General features: G+C 44.3%; 1 protein-coding gene across 1 annotated transcript in view; it reads left to right on the top strand.

The window, feature by feature from the left end:
* Positions 1 to 22,769, top strand: part of ASZ1 (ankyrin repeat, SAM and basic leucine zipper domain containing 1) — an 88,745-nt gene that overhangs the window by 42,350 nt on the left and 23,626 nt on the right. Inside the window, exons 5-7 of the mRNA XM_014573333.4 lie at positions 16,338 to 16,449; positions 17,787 to 17,921; positions 20,816 to 20,940. Coding sequence (XP_014428819.4) covers positions 16,338 to 16,449; positions 17,787 to 17,921; positions 20,816 to 20,940 — 372 coding nt within the window. The remainder of the gene's footprint in view (positions 1 to 16,337; positions 16,450 to 17,786; positions 17,922 to 20,815; positions 20,941 to 22,769) is intronic.

Genomic DNA, 22,769 nt, shown 5'->3' on the forward strand with positions numbered 1-22,769 from the left:
TTTAAATATTTAGATGATTGCTGCTAGTATTTCCTCATTAAACTGGATAACAGTACCGTATATTCCGGCGTACAAGACGACCTCTGATGTTAAAAAACATCCCCCCAAAATCGGGGGTCGTCTTGTACGCCGGATGCACCGCCGCCGGAGCCCCTCCGCGGCTTTGAAAGCCTCGGGGGAAGCCGGCGGGGGGGCATCCCAGGCGCGCATGGGCTGCCCCCCCCGCCGGAGCCCCTCCGCGGCTTTGAAAGCCTCGGGGGAAGCCGGCGGCGGGGCATCCCAGGCGCGCATGGGCTGCCCCCCCCGCCGGAGCCCCTCCGCGGCTTTGAAAGCCTCGGGGGAAGCCGGCGGGGGGGCATCCCAGGCGCGCATGGGCTGCCCCCCCCCGCCGGAGCCCCTCCGCGGCTTTGAAAGCCTCGGGGGAAGCCGGCGGCGGGGCATCCCAGGCGCGCATGGGCTGCCCCCCCCGCCGGAGCCCCTCCGCGGCTTTGAAAGCCTCGGGGGAAGCCGGCGGCGGGGCATCCCAGGCGCGCATGGGCTGCCCCCCCCGCCGGAGCCCCTCCGCGGCTTTGAAAGCCTCGGGGGAAGCCGGCGGCGGGGCATCCCAGGCGCGCATGGGCTGCCCCCCCGCCGGAGCCCCTCCGCGGCTTTGAAAGCCTCGGGGGAAGCCGGCGGCGGGGCATCCCAGGCGCGCATGGGCTGCCCCCCCGCCGGAGCCCCTCCGCGGCGGCGCGGAGGGGCTCCGGCGGGGGGGCAGCCCATGCGCGCCTGGGATGCCCCGCCGCCGGCTTCCCCCGAGGCTTTCAAAGCCGCGGAGGGGCTCCGGCGGGGGGGCAGCCCATGCGCGCCTGGGATGCCCCGCCGCCGGCTTCCCCCGAGGCTTTCAAAGCCGCGGAGGGGCTCCGGCGGGGGGGGGCAGCCCATGCGCGCCTGGGATGCCCCGCCGCCGGCTTCCCCCGAGGCTTTCAAAGCCGCGGAGGGGCTCCGGCGGGGGGGGGCAGCCCATGCGCGCCTGGGATGCCCCCCCGCCGGCTTCCCCCGAGGCTTTCAAAGCCTCGGAGGGGCTCCCGCGGGGGGGGGGGGCAGCCCAGGCGCTCCTGGCGGCTTTGCTCCCGGTGCCTCTGGTCTGCTGGGGACCATCTCCAGCAGACCAGGGACACCGGGAGCAAAGGAGGCGGAGGGGCGCTGGGGTATAAGATGAAACCCTATCTTTTAATTAAAAAGATAGGGGGTCGTCTTATACACCCAGTCGCCCTATACGCCGGAAAATACGGTAGTTAAATATGTTAAAGGAGTTTTGTCTTTAAAATAAAGAATTTTAAGTTTAGTATAAAACTTAAATACAAGTTTTTGTCAAACAGATATAGAAATTAAAATTGAAAAGTTTTCTGTAACTCTAGCTTTCAAAACACACACAAGCATTTATTTCTTCCAGTTCAGATATTGCATAGTAGTTCTGGCATCAGAGTAATGAAGCTGACTGTCCTGAAGTTAGAATGTTCCAAACTGTTGTATCATCAGTGTGATAAAAGTTTTTTTTATACAAGTTTCAATGTTTTAAATATTTTCAGGAGTTGCATTATGCCCAATGTAGTTTCAGTTAATAATGAAAATTGAATCCATGACAGATCAGGATTTCTTTTTAAATGTATCAGAAAAATAGGGACGCCACTGAGTTAGATTAGGTTATGCCAAACAATTAATTCTCCTAGTAAAGCAACTATGGGATTCTTCAGAGTAAATCCTGATTTGTAAGTTACTCTGAATAACTTTTGTGTATCATGTCAATTCTAAAAATATAAAAGTAAGAATTTGTAAACAATTAGTAGATCATAATTCAGCCTGAAAGGGAAATTAAGCATTTTGGGATTGGAATCCTATAACTACAGGCTATTGTTTTCACCATGCTTCATTGAGTTTTGTGCATGAATTCCTGGTAACACAGTAGATTTTCTGTAAACAGATGCTTTAGTCACCCTCTAGTGGATGTCAATATGAATTAAGCAGACTGCTTTTTAAAAGTTACTTCTTATTAGGGCTCCAGGTCTGTGGTGGAGTCACACACTTTCCATGGCTTCTGCAGCAACCCATATGGGTAACCCCGGGGCCACACAAGCAGCTGGCTGCAGGGCCAACTACTCTGGTGGCCTCACAACCAGCTACTCTGGCCATTACTGGAGATGCTTCATGGCCAGTTGCACTAGCCACTGCTTGGGTGGCCCAAAGTTTTCCTTACAATGGTATCTGTCTGGTAGGCTCTGGTTCCTGCCCTGGAGTCATGCCCTCATGGCACCATGTATTGGGACTTGCCACCTCCTCATTCCTTCTTACTATTTGTGATCGTAGCTGGAACTTTGCTTGTTTCTTGCATTACAAGTATTCCCTTTCAGTGGACTTTTCTAAGAATAAATAGTAAATAGTTTGTTGGAATTGAGTTAGCATGCAGGTAAATAGTTTGCCTCATGACCATCACAGAGGTCCTGGCGCAGATTGCCACATCAGCTTTCTTTAAAGCTACCTGGAGGAATTTCTCAGCTACTGCCTTACCTTCCTCCACTAGGGCCAAGAATTCATCCAGGGCCGTCCTTAGGCATACATTGCATCCATAGTTGCCTAGGGTACAAGTAAATTTGGGGCACCAGGGGTGCTTGTAGTTTCTGGCAAAAGGGGAAATTGCCACCCATTTCCAGCCAGCTATGCTGCCTCTCCCACTGCTCCACCTTTGGCCCCCAATTCACACCACATTACACTTGGCATTTCCCATCTGCTCCACCACCAGCTTCCTTGCCCCCTCACTCCCCACAATCCTGGGTCTCTTCCTGCAGCCCTTATTGCAGCCCCTGCCCTGTGGAGTGGCTGCCTTTCCCTACCCATTGTAGGAAAGCAGTCGCTTGGGCTGCATAGGGCAGCAGGAATAAGGACAGCCCTGAATTCTGGAGGCAGGAGTTGCTTGAACTTGGTCATGGCTGACCAGGAGTTAGTTGTACTAGCTGAGGAAGGTCCAATAATTGACATTTCTTAGCTGGAGCCACCTGTTATGTGTACTTTTCTGCCAAATGGATGGAACTTTTTGGCATCCTTGGCTATAGGGGATAGCCCTTGTCCCTGTCATTTGCCACCAAAACAACCAGGAAGCCCACTGGAGGTGACCATACAAAAACTCTCACTATTCAGGAGAACAAAGTATTTCTTCTCCATCCGTTTAGCACTGGGCTGGAAGGATGTGTACTTTTATTGGCTCTAGGATTGACATGGTTCAAGGGCAGGGCCACAAATGATGGCCTTGATGAGGCCACTAATATGACTACTAGAACATGTGAAAATTCAGAACTCTTCTGCTTGTATGCCCAGGTTCTGGGCTACAATGCACAGAAGTTTTTGAGGTGTCTTGGAGGGATACTGTGGCAGTCCCTATCAAAGCCTTGTTTGGGAGGAAGATAACGAGGCTTGTATGGGCACCAGATCCTGTACTTCCTCTGCTGTAGGTGGGTCCCATGAAGGTGCATCTTGCCCCTTGGTACTGAGCTCAGCACTGAGGACTGGCCCGTGTTCTGAGGGGGAATAGCAGGAGAGCTCATGCCTCAGATGCTGCCAAAAAAGAGAACCTCAAATGGCAACTCTGAATCAGCTGGAACACCTGTGGGTTCCAAACTGACTACTGCAATGGAATTTGGCACAATGCCTTGTCTCATGTCCAGCACTAGTTATTTCCAGTTAGTGATGCTTGCTCCTCTGCAAGGCATAGGATTCTGTCTCCAAACCAGTCAGAAGTCTCATTCCTGGGTGACCACATTTGTGCAATGCTGGCCAGTGCCAAAGAGTGGTGCTGCATAAGAGAACAGTGCCATGCCGCCATTGCAAGTTTGCTCTTTGTTGACCCCTGCACTGGATCTGAGGAATCCTGTGGTATCGGAACTGCCTCTGACAGTTCACAACCAACAGGGGTTGGTGGCATCGGGAAGGAAAGGAGGGCTGTCACTATCTCAGAAGCCTCTGGCATAGAGAGTAAAGTCAGGACCATCATGCCTTAGTGGCTCTTTCTGGGTAGGGAGTCCACCTGTATCGGACTCAGTGTTTTCAAGGACCAGAGTTGATAGTGCTGTGTGCACTGTTACCTGAGAGTGGCCTGGCATGGGTCATTCGGGCTTTGTGACCGGCTCCCCCAGTCTGTCTTTTCTTTGTTTTTAATTTGGCAGTGGCAGTGGAGAGCAGTGCTGAGATGCAGTGCATCGTGGATGTATACTGGTACCATAAGTCCTTTCTCAATATGGGGAGGGTTCCGCCATTGTGCTGTTTTCAGAGGCACAGGGGTGCTCCTGATCAACACAGAAGTACTCAGTTCCGATTCCACTTGCAGCTCTGGAGGTGGGGGGGAATGAAGCGCCAAAACTTCTATTGCCCCGGTCACCTTTTTGACCTGGGTTTAAAGTTCCTGCATAGACATAATCTTTCTTGCACATGGGCCTCTCCCCCAGTAGTTCGCTCACCAGATTTGTGGTGTGATGCATATGATCTGAAACCTTGTGACCGAGGCATACCCCACTGCCCAGACAGGCTAATCCCACATATCACAGAGCACTACTATCTGCAAACTCATGGCTCCAGTCTTAAGGACTACCCTAGGAGTTCCTACAGACCATCCAGGGCCTGCCATTTCAAGGTAAATAGCTCTTCTTTGAAGAAAGTGTTTCAGAGATCCACAGTTTTGAAAGACTTGGGGACTTTTTTGAAGTTCTTGGGTCTGCATATACCAACCCCTATTAGTAAGCATTACAGGACCTCTTCTGCTGCAGCCTCTGCAGAGGCAGGAGTATAGCCAGAGGAGGGACAGAGGGCACAAAAGGAAGCCTTTGTCCCACCTCCTCCCTCAAGACTCTTGGAGGGGTCTGAATAGGTGTGCATGAGGATGAAGTACTAGAATAGTGTCCGGATTCTATGTTCTCTGTTTGGGGACTATTTATCCCACTTTTCACCACTGCCCTACAATGGACTGTGGATATTGCACACAGTGGAAGTGGGAAACACCCTACAAGTCAATTTTTCCCCTCCTTCCAATCCTTCTTCACTATTCTTCTTGTGGTACCCTTCTCATGAGAGACTTCTAGACCAGAAGATGCAGTCACTCCTAAAGTTGGGAGCTATGGAAGAGTTTCCAATGGAGCTAAGGGGTAGGGAGTTCTATTCCTGTTATTTTCCAATCCCAAAGAGCAATGGTAACCTCAGACCAGTCTTAGATCTATGAATCCTCAACAGTTTCATGAAAAAGCTGAAGTTCTGTGTGGTCTTTCTGACCTTGCTTATCTTATCTCTGAATCCAGGGGACTGGTACCCCACCCTCACCTTAAAGGACATGAATTTCACATTGCTATCTCACAGTACCACAGAAGATACCTGTGATCTTTTAGTAGAACACAAACATTTATCAGTTCACAGTACTAAAGCTCAGTCTGTCAGCAGCCCCACCGGTGTTCACAGTGTACATGGTAGTAATGGAAGTCTTCCTGAGGAGTAAAGGGGTAAAGATATACCCCTCCCTGGAGGACTGGCTGATCAAACGTCGATCCAGAGACTAGTGGAAGTGGTGACTCCTCACTCAAAGTTTCTCTTTTACTTGTAGCAATCAGAACTTGAAAGCTTTTCCTCTGAGATTTCTCATTATACGATTGTATGATCCCTTACTGTACATCTCAGTGATAATAGTTTATTTCTGAAGTGCTCAGAAGAATAGTAGGCACTCAAAGTGGTAAGAAATCCCTGCCCTGAAGAGCTTATAGTTATTAGACACACCAAGAAGGTGGAAGCAATATTTTAATGCTACACTCCCTGTTCTTCATAGAAATATTGTGGGAGCGGTACGGAGAGGAGGGATAGCTCAGTGGTTTGAGTATTGGCCTGCTAAACCCAAGGTTATGAGTTCAGTTCTTAAGGGGGGCCATTTAGGGATCTGGGGTAAATCTGTCAGGGATGGTACTTGGTCCTGCTGTGAGGGCAGGGGACTGGACTCAAGGTCCCTTCCAGTTCTGTAAGATAGGTATATCTCCATACTATGTTTTATGCAAGATTGGCCACATGAGATACCAACAGTGCCATTGAATCCAAATCAAAGGTCAAGGAGTTGAGATGTAGATACAGGACATGTCTTTTCAATGGCACTGACCATGCTGGTACCCACAATGGATACAGTGCTGACCATGCAGCAACTGCTGGTGCTGACTATGACTTCAGTGATGCTACCTTACTCAGCATCACTGCCATGACCTGCATCAACTGCAATCAGCTGTCGAGCCCCAACAAGTCAGCTGCAATACAACTATATACCTTCCTGCTGCAACTAAGTACTTGGCACCTCTTCAGTTCTTCACTCAGGAAGATATTACTGTGGCATTGATATCCCAGTCACCTCTCCTTGGCACCAAGGGGTCACCCACGAGGAGCTTCCTTATGCAGCCTATGTCTCCCTCAGTACCATCAACATCCAGCAGAAGTGACAGTGAGGACTAACTAGTGATCCTGCCTGCCACTATAGTCATGGTGAAGAATGCCAAACTGCACATGCATCATCTCCAAGGCTGGCTGAGTTTAGTATATAGATCCAGCAGACATAACAAGACGGTAATACCACCTCCCAATGTCCTAGAATCCCTTCAGTAATAAACAATAGTAGAGAATTTCTGTGAATTGATTCCCTTTATCAAACACCACCCTCAATTATTATCACAATAGATGCCTCCTTGCTGGGTTAAGGAGCACACTGGGATAATTACAAACAGACACACGTACATACAAACTTACTGGAACTTGGAGTAGTAGGGAGTGCCTGTTTTCCTTTTCTCTCACTTATAAAAAAACAAGACAATACGAGTGATGACAGACATATCACATGCATGTTTTACATCAATAGATGGGTAGAGGAGAAGGTTCTCATTCCCTGTACACTAAAGCCATGAAACTATGTAATTGGTGATCCATAACCACACAAACGTCTCAACTTCCTATATGCCTAAATACCACAGTGGATATTCTAAGCAGAAAGTTCTCACAGATACACAAATGGAAAATGATTCCTTTAATCTTACAATACATATTCCAACAACGGGGGTTTCCCTGCCTTCAGCCTATTCACCATGGCTCAGAATCACAAATGCCCTCTATTCTCTTCCAGAGCTGGACTAAGAGCCCAAACTTTAGAGGATACATTCCTACTCTTGGGACAGGACACTCATCTATGCATTCCTGCTGATCCCCAGGGTCTTGCACAAGATATGTGATGACAATGCCAAGATCATATGGATTGCCCCCATTTGGCAAAGATAGATAGTATGCATACCTGCTACACATGTCTCTTCACTCTCCACAATCTTTCCCATTGAAAGCATATAGCCTCTCCACAAGCCAATAGATGATCTTCCATCTGAAAGTGGCTTCTCCAGGTTAACAAAAGTTAACCTGCTCAGAATATGTCAAATGTGTTATTGAGCGTCAGATGTACATCCACGTACAGTACTTACCTTTAAAAATGGCAAAGGTTTTCTATGTGGAGTCAATCCAAACATATCACTCCCCATACTACACCACTGTCACTAGTGCTAGAATACCTTATAGGGCCAAAGAATTCAGGACTGTTCATGAAATCTATCAAAATACATCTAGCGGTGATCACCACTTTAAATTGACGGATGGATTCTTGGTATTACAAAACAAACATTACAAAATGTTTTCTTACCTGTCTTCAGAATCTGTATCCTGACGTATATCCACCAGTGCCTACATGGGACCTAAATCTAGTTTTCGCACCACCGGCTCCCAGTTCTCTATTACACCTTCAAGAAGGTAGCATTCCTAGTGGCCATCTTATCTGCTAGAAGAGTTAGTGAGATAAGTGCATTCATGAATAAGCTGTCATACATGTTCTTCTTTAAAGATAAGATCAAGTTATGGCCTCACCTGAAATTCTTCTTTAAAATGACCTCAGCCTTCCATAATAATTAACCTATTCATCTCCCTACAATCTATCCTAAACCTCCAAAAACTCATAAGAGACCATATTACATACCATGGATGTTTGATGAGCTTTTTACCTGGACAGAACCAAATCTTTCTACAAGTCCCCAACTCACTGTCTTGACGACTGAACTATCCATGGGCTCTGCTATATCCAAAGAGTTTAAGTGGATCTTGAGCTGCATTTGCTTGTTATCAAACATATAAGAGAGAACTTTCAACAGGGATCAGATCCCAGGCTACTGAATCCATGGCAGTATCCATTGTGTTTCTATACAATGTACCCAATTTAGAGATCTGCAGAACTACTGCATGGGCCTCAGAACATACTTTCATCAGTGTCTGTACAATTATACATGACTCAAGTGCTGATGCCATACAAGGCTCACAGTCCTCTCCTCCACAAGGTATATAACACAAAAACCTCCCCTCCCCCCAGAAAAAACTACCATCACCCATAGTGGACACTGCTCTACTTTCACCTGAAGTGGAGAATGCACTGAAACAACAATGGAAGAGAAAGAGAGGGTTATATCCACCTTCCTCCCTCTATTGTGCAGTTTGATATAACAACACTCTGGTAGAGAAGGAACGGGAGGGGAGGTCAGTCCATATGTGTGCTCTAAACAAACAGCGTTGAGACTAACTATGTTAGTTACAAGATCAAGAACATACATTCCTGTTCATCCAGAAATATAATTTATGCCATCATATGCCAGCAGTGTCGGTCTGCTATGTATATTGTACAAACTTCTCAGACACCTCGCCAAAGAATCAACGCACACAAAACAAACATCAGACAGTTTCACAAAGAAAAAACAGTTTCTTGCCATTTCAGCCAAACTGGGCATTGTCTCAGTGACCTGACTACATTCATCCTGCTTCAATGGGACTTTAACACAAGACTACAAAGGGAAGCCTCAGAACTGTCATTCATGCTTAAATTTGACAGTTTACGAATGGGCCTTAACAAAGATGCTAATTATCTTACCCATTACAAAGATAGCTTCCCCAATTACCACCCCTAATATCATTATCCCATAGACACTAACCTCCCTCCTCACTTCCCCCCTCTGTTTTAAAATCTGACTTGTCAATTTTATATGCGTTCACTTTTTTTTTATTGTATCCCTTTGGTATATATAGTCTATGACAATTTTCTTTCACAATTTGATCTGAGGAAGTGAGTCTGGCCCACGAAAGTTCATCACCTATTAAACCATCTTGTTAATCTTTAAAGTACTGCATAGTCCTGTCTTTTGTTTCTTAAATCTACTTCTTGTTTGACTGTAAGTGTTCACAAGTTGTGTGTGTTATAGAGGAAAAGTGATTTCAGATGAAACAGAGTAGAAGATCTAGAATGCCTCTGAATAGCCAGTGTCAGACTGGATATCACAAGGGAATGCTTAAAAGGGGCTCAGGGACTGCAGTGTGTCTCTTGTTCATCTGAAAGCTGAAGACACTGCTGACATAGCCCTGAGGACAGTGGTTAAAAGACTGGTGATGTTAAGGAGCTGACGCCTACTCTAGCAAAGGTAACATAACTCTCATGCTGGTGACTTCTTAGTTCTTGGTGCCCTGAGAGCCATTGCTTAGATGCTGCTGTTGTTGCATCCCTACCAAAGGGCGAAGTTATTGCCCCAGAAAACTGAATTCTACCCTAAGAACCAGTTGTATTGGAAAATTGGGTCCACCCTTTGAAAAAAATTTCAGGTCTCTTCAACTATCTTAAGCACATCTCTCCCAGTAACATGATTTCTTAGATCATCTCTCTCTTAGATGGAGGATCTCAGGGACCTATGGGACAGATCACTCTGATTTTACTTCTACTCATTAAAAAAAAAATCCCTGGCAACATCATTGTTTGCAGCTAACAGTGAATGTATTGAGGTACCCAGACCCAAAGCATCCAGTTCAGTGGGCAGGCATCTTGTGATACGTCACAGAGCATCCACACTGTACACCTGCTCTTGCGCAAGTAAATTTACAGTATGGCGTGGTAAGAGAGGGCGTCTTGCACTAGAGCTACGCTCTTTTCTAACAGGTGTAAGCTCTCTTGTGCAAGAGGGCAGCGTGGACACTTAGCAGGGATTTCTGGCACAAGAAACCCCTATGGTTAAAATGGCCATCGGAGCTTTCTTGTGCAAGAGAGCATCCACACTGCCATGGATGCTCTTGCACAAAAGCACAGCTCGCACATGGCAGTGTGGATGTGTTCTTGCGCAAGACTTCTTGCATAAGAATCCTTGCGCAAGATGTTCTGAGGAAGTGAGTATGGCCTATGAAAGTTCATCACCTATTAAACCATCTTGTTAGTCTTTAAAGTACTGCATAGGCCCAACTTAAATGTATACCCCAAATTAAAAAACATAGCAAGAGACCTAAAAAAGAGTCACCGTGGCTTAACCACCATGTAAAAGCAGTGAGGGACAAAAAGGTATCTTTTAAGAAGTGGAAGTCCAATCCTATTGAGATAAATAGAAAAGAACATAAACACTGTCAAATCAAGTGTAAAACTGTAATAAGAAAAGCAAAAAAAGATTTTGAGGAACAGCTAGCCAAAAACTCAAAAAGAAATAACAATGTTTTTTAAGTACATTAGAAGCAGGAAGCCTGCTAAAAAACCTGTGGGTCCCCTAGATGATCGAGCTATAAAAGGAGCAATCAAGGACGATAAAGCCATTGCAGAGAAATTAAATGATTTCTTTGCTTCAGTCTTCGTGGCTGAGGATGTTTGGGAGATTCCCGAATCTGCACTGTCCTTTGTGGGTGATGAATCTGATTGAAGTGTCATTAAAGGAGGTTTTGGAACAAATAGAAAAACTTAATGTTAACAAATCTCCGGGACCGGATGGCATTCATCCAAGGGTTCTAAAAGAACTCAAATGGGAAATTGCTGAGCTATTATCTGTGGTTTGTAACCTATCCTTTAAATCAGCTTCCGTACCTAATGACTGGAAGGTAGCCAACATGACACCAATATTTAAAAAGGGCTCTACAGGCGATCCTGGCAATTACAGACTGGTAAGTCTAACTTCAGTACCGGGCAAATTAGTCAAAACAATACAAAGAATAAAATTGTGAAGCATGTAGAAGAACATAATTTGTTGGACAAAAGTCAACGTGGTTTCTGTAAAGGGAAATGCTGTCTTACTAATCTGTTAGGGTATGTCTACACTGCCCCGCTAGTTCGAACTAGCGGGGGTAATGTAGTCATCCGCAATTGCAAATGAAGCCCGGGATTTGAATTTCCCGGGCTTCATTTGCATGAAGCCGGCCGGCGCCATTTTTAAATGCCGGCTAGTTCGAACCCCGTGCCGCGCGGCTACACGCGGCACGGAGTAGCTAGTTCGGATTAGGCTTCCTAATCCGAACTAGCTGTACTCCTCGTACATGGAATCATTCCATTCCACGAGGAGTACAGCTAGTTCGGATTAGGAAGCCTAATCCGAACTAGCTACTCCGTGCCGCGTGTAGCCGCGCGGCACGGGGTTCAAACTAGCCGGCATTTAAAAATGGCGCCGGCCGGCTTCATGCAAATGAAGCCCGGGAAATTCAAATCCCGGGCTTCATTTGCAATTGCGGATGACTACATTACCCCCGCTAGTTCGAACTAGCGGGGCAGTGTAGACATACCCTTAGAGTTCTTTGAAGGGGTTAACAAACATGCGGACAAGGGGGATCCAGTAGATATAGTATACTTAGATTTTCAGAAAGCCTTTGACAAGGTCCCTCACCAAAGGCTCTTGTGTAAATTACATGGCCATGGGATAAGAGGGAAGGTCCTTTCTTGGATTGAGAACTGGTTAAAAGACAGGAAACAAAGGGTAGGAATAACTGGTAAATTTTAAGATTGGAGAGGGGTAACTAATGGTGTACCCCAAGGGTCAGTCCTGGGACCAATCCTTTTCAACTTATTCATAAATGATCTGGAGAAAGGGGTAAGCAGTGAGGTAGTAAAGTTTGCAGATGATACCAAACTGTTTAGGATAGTCAAGACAGAAGCAGACTGTGAGGGACTCCACAAAGATCTCACCAAACTGAGTGATTGGGCAACAAAATGGCAAATGAAATTTAATGTGGATAAGTGTAAAGTAATGCACATTGGGAAAAATAACCCCAACTATACGTACAGTATGATGGGGGTTAATTTGGCTACGACAAATCAGGAAAGAGATCTTGGAGTTATTGTGGACAGTTCTCTGAAAATTTCCACACAGTGTGCAGCGGCGGTCAAAAAGGCAAATAGGATGCTAGGAATTATTAGGAAAGGGATAGAAAATAAGACACAGAATATCTTACTGCCCCTGTATAAAATTATGGTACGCCCACATCTTGAATACTGTGTACAGATGTGGTCTCCTCGCCTCAAAAAAGATATTTTGGCCTTGGAAAGGGTTCAGAAAAGGGCAACTAAAATGATTAGGGGTTTGGAACGGGTCCCATATGAGGAGAGGTTAAAGCGACTGGGACTTTTCAGTTTAGAAAAGAGGAGACTGAGGGGGGATATGATAGAGGTCTATAAAATCATGAGTGGTATGGAGAGGGCCGTTAAAGAAAAGTTATTTATTAGTTCCCTAAATAGAAGAACTAGAGGACACCAAATGAAATTAATGGGGAGCAGGTTTAAAACTAATAAAAGAAAGTTCTTCACACAGCGTGTAGTCAACCTGTGGAACTCCTTGCCAGAGGAGGCTGTGAAGGCTAGGACTATAATAGAGTTTAAAGAGAAGCTAGATAATTTCATGGAGGTTAGGTCCATAAAAGGCTATTAGCCAGGGGATAAAATGGTGTCCTTGGCCTCTGTCTGTCAGAGGCAGGAGACAAATCGCTTGATCGTTGTCTTCGGTTCACCCTCTCTGGGGCACCTGGTGCTGGCCACTGTTGGTAGACAGGATACTGGGCTAGATGGACCTTTGGTCTGACCCAGTACGGCCGTTCTTATGTAAGAAGCCGCCAGTGTAGACATAGCCTAAGAGTTTCCGCCCATGAGCAGAATGAATTTTGTGTTGTGCACCAGTACTGAGTTCATGTGGCTTGTTTGGATGTGCCACTATGGCACCCAAGTTATTAATATCTTAGGGTATGTCTACACTAACCCGCTAGTTCGAACTAGGGAGGCTAATGTAGGCATTCGAAGTTTCAAATGAACCTCATTCCAGGAGGAGTAATAGTTAATTCGAACTAAGGACTTAGTTCGAATTGCCGTTTCACTGCCGCATGTAGCCATGGGCAGTTAGTCCAGACTAGTGGCATTTAAAAATGGCGACTGGATGGGAACATGCAAATAAAGCCCAGTATATTTAAATCCCAAGCTTCATTTGCAACTTTGAATGCCTACGTTAGCCTCCCTAGTTCGAACTAGGGGGCTAGTGTAGACATACCCTTATAAACCTCTACCTTTATTCTCTGCTGCCATGTCTCCTTCCCTTGCTCCATCATCTCCCCTGGTGTCTGCTGTCCCCCAACTCCTCACCCTCCTCAGCTGTCCTGGCTCCTGCCCTTCTCACTGCCCTTCTGCTTCTCCCGCCCCCCCCCCCCCCCCCCAGAATCCCCTAGCACCTGCGCCTTCCCTGACCTTTGCACCCTCCTGGTGCCTCCCCCTTCCCTCACTACCTCTTCCCCCTTTGCCCTCTTTTTCCCTGATGCTCACCCCTTCACCACCCTCTGTCCCTGTTCCCCTCATACCCCTGTGCCCTCACACATGATTTGCTCCATCCCTGCCTTCCTCATGCCCACTCCTTCTTTCAAGCCTTCTCCCAGCACCTCCCCTACCCCCTCTAGTTCCCAATGTCCTACCCTTTCCTCTCCCAACATCATCCTGTGCCCCTCCCACTCACACCTCCCCTGCTTCCCTTTTCCTCACTTGGCCCCCTGGCATTTGTCTCTCCTCCATGCTGTTTCTTGGTGCCTTCCCCTTTCTTCTCCTGACCTGCCCACTTCCCCTCAGTACAAGCCCCTTCCTCTACCACCCACCTTCTGCCTTCCAGTTTGCAGGGCGGCCCCGGCCCCAGCCCACATGCTGGACCGCACAGTGCAACGCTGGGCCACTCAGTTTTAAAGTCCTGAGCCGTGACGTCACACCACGCCTGGGCATTTCCCCTCCCAGCTGTTGCACGGCATATAAGCATGCTGCACATGTGCTCCCTCTGACAGAACCAAGCAGCCCAGCGCCCCCCAACCAAATCTCCCTCCCACAGAGCCAAGCAGCCCAGCACTCCCCCAGTCCAATCTCCCTCCCTCCAGCCAAGCACTGGAGGAACAGGTCCGGTAAGTTCATTTTACTTTTAAAAGAGGCTGCTCTTGCCGGCCGCTTCTGCTCGCAGTGCGGTCCGAGCGGTAGCATGTGGCCCAGCTGCTGGCTCACTGAATCTAACGTGAGGTGGGCCTACGCAGCGTGCACTCCCCTCCCACCCTGGCACCCCCCTTCTCTACGCCTCTGGTGCTGGCGGAGGGGTGGGCTGGTAAGCACGTGTGTGCCTCCTCCCCCTCCTGAGTGCTCAGGCGTCTCTTGTTGCCATAGGCAACAGCAGCTGGCAGTGTGCGCAAGCAAGGGAGAGTCTGCGCACCTTTCATTCTGGCAGGGACACTCCAGGGCCGGGAGGGACGCTCTGGGGCTGGCGGGGGTAGGGGGGCCGGGCCCCACTTCAGGCAGGGCCAAGGGAGAGACCCAGCTCCAAATATTGGTGGAGCATGGGCATAATGAGCCCAAATAATTCGCCGCCTATATCACATGTGAGTCCCAGTACAGGTACTCAGCTTCTTAGAGTGGTGGAGATTGTCCAATGGAATGTTCACAAAGTCCTGTCAATATGCATTCCATATCTTCTTCCTACCAGTGCCGCCTGGAAGGCTGAGATACTTGTCTAGGGTTTCAAATCACACCCTGGAGCCTGGAGGAAGAGAGACACAGCATAAACCTTCTAGAACTCACAGCAGTCAAGCTATCTCAGTGAAAGCCTAGATCAGAAAACAATCAGGTCAGAAAACCACAGTTGCCTTGGCAAATAGGGGGAGTTATCAGTATGACTTCTATCTGCTCCCTTTTTATTTTCTCAGTCACATTTCCCAGAAAGGGAAAAGGTAGAGAAAGGGCATCTGTCCCCAAGGATTTGGGATCTGTATTCCTAGTGAAGTATTTTGGCCTCTTCAGGTTCTTGCAGCTCACAAACTTGTTGAAAAAAACAAATTGTCCTGTGAAATCCCACTGAAGACCAGGATATAAATACCATTTTAAAAGTTAACTGTTTAAACAATTTAAAATGTCGTCATAATGGGGCAGTGATCCTGTTCAGGTGAAATAAAGGTTAAACTCTGCTCTGGGAGAGGGCTTGAACTTTAGGCCAGTCAGTTGAGTGTAGCATTTTGACTCCAGACCAGATGGAGGAGCTATTTTATGCCCGTTTGTGACACCACAATAGATTTTCATCTGATTTGTCACAAACACTATAATGCTTTACTCACAAAGTTATTGCGTGGTGTTACTAAAGGGAAGAGTTAAAGTTATTTGGTTCCTCCAACTGCATTCCATTCTTTGGCATGTTTGTATTTCCTATGAATTTAACCTTCATTCTGAATTTATATGGTTTATAATGGTTGATTTTGGATTCATTACAACATCTCTAATATATTATGCTCTATATTGCTGATACATAGTACAGTAAAACTCCAATAGTCCGGCACTCCTGATAGTCCGGCATCAAAATGGCAAGAGCCTAGTGAGTGAGCTTCGGCAAAAAATGAGTCACAAGGTAACAGCGGCAGCAGCTGAACTGAGCAAAAAGGGTAAAAGGCTGAAAAAAAAAACATTACAGTATACTGTATACAGTATGTACAATAAAAAGGGTTAAGAACACTTTATATACAGTATATAATGTATACAGTGTATATATATAACCATCTTATAGTACCTCCTGATAGGCCGACATATCTGATAATCCAGCACCACCTAGGTCCCATAGGTTCCGGATTATCGGAAGTCTACTGTAGTGATCTTAAGTGTATCTTGAGTATCTTTTTTTTTAATCTAGGAATATAATACAGATTTTGTACTTATTGATTTTTGGTCTTTTGATTGCAGTGCAGTAGCCACTTGACAAGATGCACATTAAAATTGCTCTTTGGGAATATAGGCCCAATTCAGCAAATCTGAAATGACTGAAATATATGTGCTTAAAGTTAAGCACCCATTCACTCTAAACTTAAATGCAATCTTAAATCCCATTAAGTTCATGCTTCCAGCGTTCTGTTGAATCAAGGCCATAAAGCTGATATTTTATCTGTTTGTTATTTTAACAAAAATTCCTTTTTCTCTCCTCCTCCCCCCTCTCCTCCAGGAAACAAATGACTCCACTTATGTATGCATCTCGAGAAGGACACCCTCAGGTTGTTGCTGTTCTTGTTGCTTATGGATCACAAATAAATGCCCAGGATGAAAATGGTTATACAGTAAGCAAGTTACTTGTATATACTATATATAACCCCAAATTAGGTGTTTATTTTCACATTGGTTTGTTTTTATTACTTGTTCCTTAGAAATACCTTTCACTCTAGTGCTCCACCTTGCAGATTTTTCTGGAACTCAGTCTGGCACCACTCACAGCTTTTTCCGAATCAGAGGAGATTATTCCTTAACATTGCACCTGCAATAACAGCTTTGACTTTTTTCTCTTTTCTTACCATATCTCTCATCTGTCTATCATCTATTGTCATCAGGAGCATGCACAAGATAGGGGGGCAAGTAAGGGCATACTTCCAGTAATCCTCTCTCTCACTGCCCTCAGTTTCTGCCCCACCCTTTCACCTGAATCCATCCTTCTCCCACCCTCCCCTTTCTGTCACGGTGGGAATCTGGCTGAGAGTGGATGAAAGGATGAGAAGCACTGTAGCTAATGCTCCTGCTGAACCCTACTAGATGACGTCTAGAGCAGGGAAGCTGAGCTGACAGCCTATCTCTGCCAGAGGGGGATGGGGAACCTGGCTTCCAGTAAGTGTTTGGAATTGGAGTGCTGTAGAAGGGAGTTCAGGTCATAGGGGACTGGAGGCAGTGGAACCAGGGATGCAGTGGGATGAATGGGGGGAAACAGTAGAGCTGGTTGGAGGGCTGATGTTTAAAGTGCCCCCCTACAAATATTCACATTTCAACACCCCTGGTTGTGATCACATCTAAGTTCCTTTTATGAGGTGTCATGGTAGCTCCAAAGCCTTGAGAATTACTCAGAATGGGATTTCAGAATTACACAGGCAACTTACTGCTTCCTTGTTTGCCATTATGTTCCTGTATTTAAAACATTCTACAAACTGTAATGTAAGGTGAGAAATTTGTTATTAATGTTTAAATAAAGCAAAATTATAGAATTTAGAAGATGCTAAAACAGTCTGTTGAATACATTTGTCATTTAGTGTGGTGGCAGGGGAGGGGAACATACCTCTCTGTGTGTTAAAGAAGAGTAAGAAAAGTCAGAGTTAGAACTTAGTTTTCATGTGTTGAAAACTTTTGTCATTCATATTTAAATTTTCCCTTTAATTTTTGAATTAATGTTTAAAGAATTTGACATGATATACATGTTTGTCATTTTCAGTGAACTGTTTTCTTTCTGGCCATCTTCCAAACAATAATTAGGTTAGTGTAATAAAATGAAATTGCATGGTATCATCATGATTAGCTGGTGGAGTTACCTTTCCCACAAATTATCTTATTTTGTTTTACTCAAATAAGTAAACTCTGTTTTTGTCTTGTTTTTTAAACTTATTCTACCAAGTAAAACAAAATGTTTTAAATATAGGCACTGACATGGGCATCTCGCCAAGGGCATAAGAAGGTAGTCTTGAAGTTGCTTGAACTTGGAGCTGATAAAATTCTACAAACCAAAGATGGAAAGACAGCTGGAGAGATTGCAAAAAACAGTAAACATTCAGAGGTACTGTTCTCCACTAAGGTCTATTTCTCTTTTTTTCTGAAAGATTCATTTTCATTAGTTGAACAGCTTTCCAGACCAATATTAATGTAGGCACTTAAACATATACTAGATCATATATTCAGTATGTATTAATATTATTCAGTGCTATGCTGCTGGTATACATAATGCTTTAAAAGTTATTACATGTATTGCATGTAATGTTTTGCAATGCATGTATTGCAAAGTTAATGTTGCTATGGGAACTTTCTTAAGAATTTCTTTGCTTATGTGTACTTAGATTTCCAGCATAATTTTAACATAGATCCTTGGTTAGAATTATTTTAGGGTGAATCGTTTGAAAAATGTATTAATCGACTTTTTCTAATCAACTTTTTGAGAAATGGCTAAATTAAACTCCCCACCAAAGGAATAATACAAAATTTGAAGAGCAGATTGCCAGTAAGAACTGTTGAAAAAATGTATTGGTCAAGTCAAAGGAGGCAGCCTTTCCTCTGACCACCCCTTAAAAAGTAGTATTCAGTTTGTGTGTAAGGAGCCAGCAAAGAAAAAATATCTTGGATAGGAAATCTCTAAATAGTATCATTTTACAAAGGCCATGCAGGATCTTTGTGCAGCTCACAAAGATTGGCACAATAGTAATATCTCTCACCAAAAATACCTAGGAAGATGCTTACTTCCTGAAGACCAGACACACGTACAGGAGGTTCACTATTAGAATTGTGAAACTTTTCCATTGGCTCTTCAGTCTCTTCCTCATCCTTCATTAGGATAATTAGTAGTCCCGGGGTAACTTAGGGTATGTCTACACTACCCCGCTAGTTCGAACTAGCGGGGTAATGTATGCATACCGAACGTGCTAATGAAGCCCGGGATTTGAATTTCCCGGGCTTCATTTGCATGAAGCTGGCTGGCTCCGCCATTTTTAAAAGCCGGCTAGTGCGAACCCCGTGCCGCGCGGCTACACGCGGCACGGGCTAGATAGTTCGAACTACGTAGTTGTTCCGAACTATCTGTACGCCTCGTGGAACGAGGCATACAGATAGATCGGAATGGCTACGTAGTTCGAACTATCTAGCCCGTGCCACGTGTAGCCGCGCAGCACGGGGTTCGAACTAGCCGGCATTTAAAAATGGAGCCGGCCAGCTTCATGCAAATGAAGCCCGGGAAATTCAAATCCCGGGCTTCATTTGCAATTGTGGATGACTACATTACCCCCGGTAGTTCGAACTAGCGAGGTAGTGTAGACATACCCTTAGATACTAACAAAAATATATAGCATCATGAACTTTCATGGGTAAATTTTTTGTTAGTCTCAAAGGTGCCACAGGACCACTCACTGTCTTTAAAAACTAACACAGCTACCACTCTGAGCCTTCATTAAGATTATAGTCATGCAGGCATATTATATCAGTGAACTTGATAAAGAGCAAAGAGGTACTTTCCTTCTGATGTTGTCATAAAAAAGCAGAACTAAATTTCTTTGTCAAGTAGGGGAATCACTTATCAGGATGTCAGGCCTTTTTTGTACCTCTATAAAAAAGCATAAAATGAGCACAAACTGAGTATTTTCCCCACACAGCAACCCATCTTTGAAGGAATGCACTACTAATTATGTGTTTGAAAGCTTTTCCCTGCTAATTTTTTCCAGGTGTTTTTGGTTTAACATTAGCTTTGCCCTTTGTTTCTGAAATCATAGCTTTATTGGTAGTTCAGGAAGACTACTTGGATCATTGAAACAAAAGACAGTACTATGTAGCACTTTAAAGACTAACAAGATGGTTTAAAGTGTCTTTAAAGTGCTACATAGTTCTGTCTTTTGTTTCAGCTAGACCAGACTAACATGGCTGCATCTCTATCACTACTTGGATCATTGTCGCTGAAGGCAGACTAGAGTGATGTGTTCCCTGACTGTCAATTTTACTACTGCCAATAGGGCCAGAAAAATAAACTCTGCTATCTAGTGAAAATTGTTTGGATGTTTTTTACATGAGAGATTGAATCAGCAGGCAAAAAGAAAAGTAGTATTTTTCTTTGATTAATTAGTTATAAAGAACATGCAAGTACAAAATCCATTGTTTTGGTTGGAATGTCTGTAGAATCTGTGTCTTTGTCATATTCCTACATAGTCATTCTTATGTCTTTGATACAAAAATAAGTTACAAATGCATATATGACGTTATTCTTCAGAGATTTTACTTGGGAGTGAATAACTCTGTGTCTTCAAACCAAAAATAAATATTTAATTAATTTTAGTTACTGTATGACCTCTTTCAGCCTTTAACATTTCACATCAGAATGTTTTTTTAAATTTAGCTTCACGCTATACAAGTTGTTGCTTCACTATTGATTATTCTTGTTCAGTATTACATTGGAATGTGGTTAGTTTAGTAACATCCACACTCTTAAGGTATGTCTACACATCAGAGTTATTTCAGATCCCCCCGTCTTCACAAGCCCCCCATTATTTCGAAATAACATGCGCGCTATTTCAGCATCCCGGTAACTCTCGTTCCTCGAGGGTTAAGGGATGTCTGAAAATAGCACTTTATTTCGAAATTTGGTGTGTAGACAGCACCAAATTTCAAAATAGCCTGTTTCGAAATAAGCTACACAATTTGCATATCAAGTTTAGAGTGCAGTGTAGACCTAGCCTAAGGAGATATAAGGTTCTAGACTTATCTTATCACAGATGTTTTCTTTTGAAAGTATCAGATGACTTGTGTGAATTATTCTCACCAGGTAGTAGACTATGAAATAATTTCTCCATCTTTTTACTATTTAAATTTTCATTGTGCATTTAATTAATCTTGTGCTAATTTAATTCAATAGGACGTTACTATACTTTTCTTTTCCTAAACTGAATATTAACTAATGGGTTTTTATGTTTTTTTAAGCTTTTTAGCTTACTTTCTTTGACTGCAAATCCCTTGCATGGGAAGTTCCAGAACCTGCTTAAAGAAGAAGCTATCCACAAACTCTTGAAAGCGGTCCCTGATGCAATTAGAGATCATAGAGTTAGGTAAAAAAGGAAAAAAACCTAATGCTATTTAATTTTAATATTATTTAATTTAATATTATTAATACTTTCGGGGTGTAAACATGATTATCATTAAATAGTGCAGAACAATTTATAGTGTCTATTTTTGGACCTTTTTACGATTACATATAATGTAATAATTTATAAAAATTAGAAACTGAAACCTCATTATGAAACACTGAAACCCATGTTAATTTTTGTATTTCCTTATATATAGGTACCTGACTATAGAAACTCATGTTGCTTTACATAGCGTGCATGCTTCCAAGTTTTCAGCAGAGGTCACTGGAACACCATGTACACAATTAACTTTTTTCCTACCGTCTCTGGAGAATGTGACCTGATTGTTGTCTTCTCCATCTGATAATGTTAAGGATTTTTATTGAGAGTGGCTAATTCTTTAAAGATTGAGGTTTCTTCTGATCTGTATAAAACAGTATAAAACAGTTGTTCTATTAGGGATGTTAGATGATGTTTTTCAGTAATTGTGTAGCTGCAATTAAAGAGCCTTTGGTCAAAAACAAACCTATACATTATACTTTGCACAAAAACAAGACAGTAAAATATACGTAGAAAAGAGCCCTATTCCAATCATCACTTGAAAGCTTTTTAGGCAAAATAAGGCCCCAGCCAAACCCCAGGAGCAGCCACTACATGGCTCCAGCCTTGGCTCGACTACCAAAGCAGCCGCCACCATCCACCATGCAGCCCTGGCCTCCAGAACAGGCAGGCAGTCACTACATGGCCATGGCTCCAGCCCTGGTGAGTCAGGGACAGCAAAGAGCTGCCCATCTGAGCCCTCACTCACCCACCGCCACCCCTAACAGCAGCAACTCACCTTCCACTGGCACACTGCTGCACAGCTCTGCTTAGGAGGTGGGCAGGGTTGAAATTTCCTCTGCGCGCCATACAAGCGCACATCTTAGAAAGAACTTGGGTGGTAGAACTGTACTAATGTGGCTAGATCCTATCTACATTATAGTTTGCAATGCTGTACTAGTGCAAAATGGAGCTTTCGTTGGTGCAGTTTACTAAATTGGATTAGTGAAAGGTCTGCCTTGCTCCACTGCAGCACATCAGCACTGAAAGTTTGTATCCGTGTACAAACCTAGTGTAGCTAGGGCCTGCATCTATTCCTGAAGGCCTTGTTTCTTTTCCTGTACTTTTTACAGACTGTGATTTTTAAACGAGTCAATTATAGTCTCATTCTCAGAGAAAAAAAGTTTGAGGGGTAGCAGTGTTAGCCTGTAGCTCTATAGAACTTTAGAGAGACGCTCGCTCACTCTCTTTCATGGGCAAAGCCCACTTCCTCAGATGAGTCTCTTTTTTCTCCATTCATCTGAGGATATGAGTTTTGCCCACGATACTAAATATTGTTAGTCTCTAAGGTGCTACAGGACTACTCGTTTTATTCTCAGAGATACAGAGCACAGTGGAGTTCCTATTGACTTCAGTTGCAGTTGTAAGTGATCGGCATCTCTTAAAATCAAGCCTCTATTGTGTCTGCTTTCATTTACTTATCTGGAATAACAAGAGTAACTGCATCATTGCGGTTATGAAGTATAATTAACTGATGCTGGTAAACTAGGTTGATAAAGTGGGATGGAAGGTATAGAAAAACAAGGAGTCATTATATACCTCATGCAGCCATCTGAAACCTGTCTAACTCCAATCTCAGTTTCTTAATATTTTTCCTTAAACTGGGTGTTGGAAAATTTGCAGCCATTTTAAACTTTACTTTCCACAGTGGTCTCCTTGCAGAGATAATACATAGGGATTCAACTACTTCTCTGCTGCTTAAACCAAGATAG

Source organism: Pelodiscus sinensis, chromosome 1 (genome assembly GCF_052426305.1).
Source record: "Pelodiscus sinensis isolate ZL-2025 chromosome 1, ASM5242630v1, whole genome shotgun sequence".
Classification (NCBI taxonomy): domain Eukaryota; kingdom Metazoa; phylum Chordata; order Testudines; family Trionychidae; genus Pelodiscus; species Pelodiscus sinensis.